The 7,821-nt window shown below is 43.9% G+C and overlaps 1 protein-coding gene across 1 annotated transcript in view; it reads right to left on the reverse strand.

The window, feature by feature from the left end:
* Positions 1–519: 519 nt before the first annotated feature.
* Positions 520–7,821, reverse strand: part of LOC149367730 (papilin-like) — an 89,172-nt gene continuing 81,870 nt past the window's right edge. The window contains exon 5 of the mRNA XM_089557355.1: positions 520–2,656. Coding sequence (XP_089413481.1) covers positions 2,604–2,656 — 53 coding nt within the window. The 3' untranslated portion in view covers positions 520–2,603. The remainder of the gene's footprint in view (positions 2,657–7,821) is intronic.

Below are 7,821 nucleotides of genomic sequence, written 5' to 3' on the forward strand. Positions count from 1 at the left end.
AGAAGAGCATAATATAGATATGGGGCGGTAGTTAGATAAAGAAAGTGGGTCACCCTTCTTTAGGACGGGCACCACACGTGCCGTCTTCCAATCGTCAGGTATGGACGCAGTACTAATGGATGCTTGAAATATAACTACAAGGAACTTGCTCAGTGTTTCAGAGTAACGGCGAAGGAACGCGCCAGGTATACCATCAGGTCCCGGTGAAGATTTAACTTTCAGTCGGAGCAGCATGTTCAGTACTCCCTCATGCGAAATCAAATCTGTGACATTCGGAAAATGAGACTGGAATGTTGAAAATGAAGGTTCAGCGGGCATGGAGAAAACGCTGTGAAAATATTGGTTAAAATGTTGTGCAATAATCTTGGGGTTAGTGACTACTGCACCGCTATGAGATATTTGTTACACATGCCTTTTGCTTTGCTTCATAAAGTTCCAGAAGCCTTGAGGATCCTCAGAAATGAAGTTCGGGAGAGTAGTGTTAAAATAAAAAGACTTTGCACGCATAATGGCGTCGGAAAGAGCTGCGCGAGCTTCGCTGAAAGCATGAGATGCTGTTCTTTTCTTACGTAAGCGTTTGACCTTCCGTTTTAAATGTATTATATGCCTGTTCATCCAAGGCGTATGCTTCGCCGTTTTCTTTATTTTGTCAGGAACAAAATTACTCAAACAAAAGTGGCATAAATTCTTAAATTTGTTCCAAAGAACAGCAGCATCATCATCAGAGAAGTCAGAAAACTGAGAATCTAAGTAATCTAAAATGGCATCATCGTCAGATCGTTCAATATCTTTTACTGTTTTAACAACTGCATCATTTTTTACAGATTTGGGAGCAAGTGCTAGGCAAACAGATATCATTTTATGATCAGATAAGCCGGAATCTACAGACACTTCATAATCATCAAAAGCGCGATGAAGAAAAACTAAATCAAGAATGGAACTAGACGAATTGCCTACACGTGTAGGCTTACTGACAATTTGAACAAGATTATTCTCAAACATGATGTCAAACATAGTATTGGAATCAATTGCAGAGTCGGCACTGGAAAGCAAACGGTCCCAGTCAATGCATGGAAAGTTGAAGTCCCCAACAACTATAATCTTATATTTGCTGTAATGTGCCATATGATTCCTTAGTTTTATTAGAAGATCAGGTGTCGACTCTGGTGGTCTATATATCGCATACAATAAGAGGATATGCCCAAGCATATCTTTAAGCATAAAAATTCTACGTCATCTAGGTCAGGAAGACGAACGGTTTCTATATCCGATTTTATTACTACAGCAACTCCACCACCCGTGGTGGGCCTGTCTTTACGATAAATTTTGAATGCTGGAGGAACAAGATCGTCGTTGCTGATTGCACTGTGCAACCAAGTCTCAGTAATGACGGTGATGTGTGGGCTATAGGACAAAAGAACTCCTTCAAGTTGGCTAGTCTTATTTACGATACTCCGGGCATTTATGTTAAGAAGCCCAACATGCTTATCCTGAATGGGTCATGGGGAAGGTGTTTGGGGGGGTTTGAAATTAACTGCCGTTCTTGTTTTGTATCGTCCCAGATAAACACATCACCGTCAATGTGCAACTCGTCATGAACAAGAAACACTTTCCGGCCATGCAATTTCTCAGATTTTGCACTCTGCCACAACATCTTCCGTCGTTTTAAAGTAGGCTGCGAGTAGTCGTTCTGGATAGAAATATTAGACCCTTTAAGTTTGGTGCAATTTTTGAAGAGGGATGCTTTTTCGTTGAAATCCTGGAAAAAAACAACTGGTCTTGCGGACGTCCCCTTTCCTAGCCTGTGAATGCGACCAATTGACACACATGTTACGCCAAGTTTTTCCTCAAAGGTTTCTGCGATGACTTTGCGTTTAAGATCGGATTCAGTTTCGTTCTCTTCTTCGGTTATACCATAAACGATAAGGTTAGAGCGCCTGCTTCTGTCTTCTAGATCTGTGAGCTTACGAGCCTGATTGCTCACAGAAGCTTGGTATGTACGGAGCGCGTTTTCAAGATCCTCTAATTTCAGGGTCTTAGCTTTAAGTTCGGAGATGTGGGCGTCAATAGTGGCAAATTGAGCTTGAATGTCCGTAATCATGCCATCTGTTTTTGACTTTAGGTCAAGTATTTCTTCGCGCAGCGAATTTTGACCTTCAAGTACCCTTTGCAGTAATTCGTTGTTAGAAATGGGACCGGGATTCAATTCAACGTCCCCACATAGAAGGAGCTCAACAACATGGCAGCACTCATATGCAATCTTCAGACACCGTAGTGGGCACGGCAGGACAAGCAAAAAACGGCAGTCACTTTTAACAGAACTAGACAACGAACCAACCTGCATGAAGTACAAGAAGGGCTTGATTAACGCCATGTTCTTGCCAGGCCCACCGTGCCCACTGAAGGTGAAGCGGTGAAGACAGTCCTTTATGTAGACGCCAGTCGGTGACGTCATGAATCCCACGTGAGGAGCGGCCGGTAGCGTCGCGGTTCCAAGGTTGCTTTGATGAAGCTGTATAAACTTTGGATCGCTGGTGATCGCGCAACTGTTAAGCTGCACTGTTGGTACGTGGAAGGCAGTTGGTTGATATAAGCACGATGGGTCACCGGCGCAGGAGCACGGCATCGACGTTCCAGAAAGCCAGAGAAATAATCCCTGCATGAAGTATAAGAAGGGCTTGATTAACGCCATGTTCTTGCCAGGCCCATCGTGCCCACTGTAGATACCCATCGTACCCACCGTACCCACTGTAGAATATGTACCATTGTAGATAGCAGCGCTCCCTCCTTTCAGACTATTCACCAATGACCATGTTTTCTTGCTGTTAAAACGTGCGTCATTAAACTGAGACCTAAAGTGGTTGCGCTTGGCCAGACGGATCATGGCGTTGACACGGTTTCGTTCCCGTTTAAACTGCAGTCGTAGCTCAGAACAGTTTGGGGCACGTCTTGATCGAGCCCAGAGCAGATCCTTCTCTTTAATGGCTTCCAGTATTGCGGGAGCCATCCACTTATTGTCTAAATTTCGTTGTTTAACTGTCACCATGCGGGAAGATTCTGCTTTGTGTGAACGAAAAACATCGACGAACCTGTCATGTAAGTCCGCAGGGGACACACTGTGAATAAAATAATCCAAATCAAGCTTTGCTATTCTTTCATCAAGACGCTTATAATCAAGTACTGATACCTTTTGCTGGCTGTGCATAGATGCAGGATGGCTGGAACTATCTGTTAACGAGCAGCAAATGAAATAGTGGTCTGCAAGCTTGACCTCAACCACAGCAGATCGCACCGACAGGTTTTGAGAACGCACGTTGATGTGGTCGATGCAAGACGCGACCAGCTGCCCAGCTAAGTATTCCTCACGTGTAGGGCTGTGGACTGTAGTCGCTAGTCCCCACTTTGATAAAGTGTCCAGATAATCTGCGACCGTTGACACAGTGGGGCGTAGAATATCGATATTCATATCACCGATAATGCGCACGTGTTCTTCGCGGGAGAATGGTGATATTGCAAAATCAAGCTCAGCTAAAAAGATTCGACCGTTACAACACGGAGGGCGGTAAATTGTGAGAAGAACCAGCGACAACCAAGGTGTACTTAGGCGAAGCGCAACTACTTCTGCTTGAGTGAAAGGAATACTAATTTCAGAAACGGTCCAAGAATCCTTAACAAAAACTGTGATTCCTCCTCCCATTCTTTGTAAACGAGTGTAAGAATATAACTGGTAGCCTGGCAGCGAGAAATGTAGTAACACGTCTGACGAAGCGTTCACTTCCGTGAGAGCAACGACGTCAAAACTTGAGTGAAAAGGGTGAGTTAACGCAAAAAATGGTCCCAGTGTTTCCGTATACTGCGAATATTGACATGAGTAAACTGAAATGAATTGACTGTTTGATACTGAAAGAACTTCCGGACTTCAGAAAAATCGGAACACTTCACGAAACCTGTATCAGACATGGTTATGTTAGTTTCTCAAGATCCGAAAACTTGTTGATGCGAATGAGAGGTGCGCCTTCGGACTGCTTTGCAAGGACCTTCCAATTTTTGGTCCAGACGAACTAAAAACCCTTTTGTTCGCCCCGAGACCTTGCTAATCGGAACAGCTCACGATTAACCCGAGACAGGTTATCGTTAAAAAACAGCCGAGGAGACTGGTCGTCTTGCACAAAATCACGAAGGCCCTTCCGAGCTCCGAGCCATTTCTGCTTAACAGAAACCGACTGAGTCTGCACTAGGATCGGTGGGATATAGTCGCCTCTGGATGGCAGCCGATGGACTGCTGAGATATCTGCTGCTTGAAAATCGGTAATGTTTAGTTTGCCTGCTAAGGTACTTAAGAAAGTGTGCAAGATTTCATCAGATTTGACTGGAAGGCCGTGAATCTCGAAGTTACATCGTCTGCTGTATTGTTCGAGATCATTTATCTCTCCACTCATCCTGTCAATCACTTCTGTCTGGGAAACTACTGTTGAAGACAGTGATTGAACTTGTGATCTAAGGTCTGCAAGCTCAGCCTGATTAGTGGTCACTGTAGCAAGCACAGAGTCATACCGTGACGAAAGGAAGTCAATAGCTGACTGTATGTCCTCGACTGCTGAAACAACGTTTTCACTAGTTTCCTTGACCAAAAATAGTTCTTCCATTTTCACCATCAGTGCTGATACAGTGGTAGTCAAAGTATCCAGCTTCACATTCAGAGCGGACAGTTGCTGCGAGAACGAACCACCATCGGGGTTGGATGCTACGTCAGGTTGCGCCACCGAATCATCCTTGCATGAAGGACACTTCCATGTTTCACGTGTTACCGTACTCATCTTCTTGTAGGCGTTATCAGTAACTGACGAGCAGTTTTTCCCCAAGTGAAATTCGCCCTCACAGGCACAGCAAGTCATAAATTTCCCATCTTTCGGTATGGCTTTTGAGCAAAAAGTACACAAAGAAGACATGGTGCAGTCAGCGGCAAAACACGAAAAGTGATGAATTACAACAAGTGTAACCAACACTCACCTGCCAAAAGCGAAGCAAACGTTTAGACCGAAATAACTCTCAAAAATTGAACTGAACCAATTTTTGTACTTTAAATAGTTCGATAAGTTGAATAAAACATGCTTAATCAGAAAAAATGGTTATTATATAGTTCTGGCTGCTAAATAACAAAAAAGGTTTTTAGTGTGTCCTCACTTTTCAGTGTGATTGAGATAGCTTGCAGGCTGTAGCACAAGGTATAAATTGAATGTAAGAATAGTAATGAAATAACAGTGCGAATCCTGACCAAAGTGACTGGCATTTCAAACCAACTGCGTACAGTTGAGTCAGAAACCTGATGGGTGTGCATTTAGATTTGTCTTTACTACTTCCCGTATTTTTCTTCATTCTAGGTAGGATAATGTTGCCGTGAAGCGAGCACGAAAACATACAAAAACACAGGCAGCGCTGGTCATGCATCCAATTTGTAGTCAACAGCGATTTCCAACTTTAAAGGCAGTAAGGCAACACGAAATATCGAACGATTGAAAAATATGGAATTCTTAAATTATATATCTCACTTACATACCCAGGACGTGACAAGCAATATCTACGAGGAGTCTAGGTTAAATCAGATATAATGTCGTGGGTACGTCTCCAGCTTTTCCAAGAAAAAAGATTGGTAGATAAGACGTCTGAGAGATTTTGGTTTGGTACATAGACGTTCAGACTTAAACTGGACATCTATGGGAGGTTTGTGGTTTGCTGGGGACGACCGACTTCTCAAAATTTTTACAAATCTAATGCTGTGCCCGGCAGTATTGCAACACTTCAACACAGAATTTGATGAGGGGCTGGAGCCTGTGTGGAGCGACGTTCTCGGACGTTTTCCACATGGTCTGGGCATGCCCTTCCAATCCCCACCCATCCCAATCCTCCATCTCCCACCCTTCTGGGGGGGCCTGGGGAGGCGGCGCTGATCAGCTGCCATTACCTACATTCTCAAAGGACTTCGCTCACCAGGGCGCGAGCGGCGTTAGATGCCATTGGGGTTTCGCAATAGGGGCTCCACCTAGATTTGTGAGGACCTGGGCCAATAAGGACTGGGCCCAAGCACCTTTTGTACATAGTCAATAAATGTTTAACACCACCATCAAAAAGACACTTCATAAACACTTCCAAACGACGCTTCGAACAACTCTGTCGGTGGTGCCGTGGCACTGCTCCCTCCTGCTCGTCTCTCCCCCTTTATTGTCTTGCCCTCTGCTTGCATACTGCGCTTTGTATTTGAGCACCTGACCCATAGACTGCACTGGTTCAACCTTCAGTTCATGATCACGTCGTTGAGAAATGAAGTTGGGAGGTAAAATGAACACGTTCTTTTTTATTCCCGTGAGATCAGAGTATATTTGGAAAATAGTTCTAATTTTGCAGTTAGTCGCCAATGTGCCAGTGTTTTCCACCCAAGGTATTCTTTAACCCTTCCCTTGTTTGCGTAATACTACTACGGCAGTTATAGTTACCGGAAACAAACCTGGCAGCACGGTTTTGGACGCGTTCAAGTTTTTCCATAAAATAAGATCTTTTAGGGTCCCACGCCGCACAAGCGTACTCGAGTATTGGAGGTGCATTAGATATGCACAACTTTTTTTTACTCTTTTTTTTTTTGGGGGGGGGGGGGCTTGATAAATATTACGCCTAATTGAGTTTAGCGTTCTAGATGATTGTAAGGTTAAATATTCAGTGTGTTGACCTATGTTAAATTTCTGAAGACTAGACCCCAATATACTTGTAATGTTGGGCTTTTTCAAGCGGATGTCCATCCAAATTACAGACTGATCTCACGGCAAAACGTTTGCGGGTAAATGACGCAAGTTCACATTTAGCACTGTTCAAAAGGCATGGCCCATTTAGTGCGCCAACCACGAATTTCGTTCAAATCACTCTTTATACTGCGGACATCCCAATCTTTTTGTACATTCGTATAAATGGCACAGTCATCGGCATATAATCTCAGTTTTCACTCATGGCCTTGAACGTTGTCAGTTATGAAGTGTACAAATAACAAAGGCCCTAAAACCCTCCCCTGGGGCACGCCAGAGGTTATGGTCACATGTGTTGATTTAGTTCCTTTGATTAAAACATTCTTAGTTCGTCCACATAAGCAATTTCTAATCCAATTGACTAGTTCAGGGTGTATACTGAAACAAGATAATTTATGTAACAACAATGCATGAGGATCGGTGTCAAATGCTTTCCGGAAATCCAAAAAATAGTCTACCTGAAATGCAAGGTCAAAATAATGAAGGTTATCGTGGGCGAATTCCATCAGTCGAGTCGTGCATGCTTTTCAGGCTAGAAACCAGCTTGAGAACACCGTTATATGAAGCATTCACCGCGGGCATGTTCTCATAGGCTCTTTCATGTATTTCGGGCAGTGCAACAGTGTATGCGGGAGTAAAGACGGATTGAAAATAAGAACTGAAACAGCAAGCCTTCTCATAATCCTATGATGATGTTTTCCCATCAACTAACATATTACGGAAAGCAGTCACCTATTGATTTTAGCAAATTTCCAATATTACGAGTATTAAGGATTTTCTCTCAACTTTGTGTTGATTGGTCCGCCTAATCCTGCACCACACAGAATCGGAATGATTAAAAGAAGTAGGCAGTTCACCACTCTTACACTGAAGGCATTCATTAATGAGGACAAAACACCACCGCCGCGGTGGCTCAGTAGTTACGGCGCTCGTCTGCTGGCCCGAAAGACGCGGGTTCGATCCCGGCCGCGGCGGCTGAATTTCGGTGGAGGCGAAATTCTAGAGGCCCGTGTACTGTGTGATGTCAGTG

This window comes from Amblyomma mixtum, chromosome 1, assembly GCF_055824585.1.
Source record: "Amblyomma mixtum isolate Tamu chromosome 1, ASM5582458v1, whole genome shotgun sequence".
Classification (NCBI taxonomy): Eukaryota; Metazoa; Arthropoda; class Arachnida; order Ixodida; family Ixodidae; genus Amblyomma; species Amblyomma mixtum.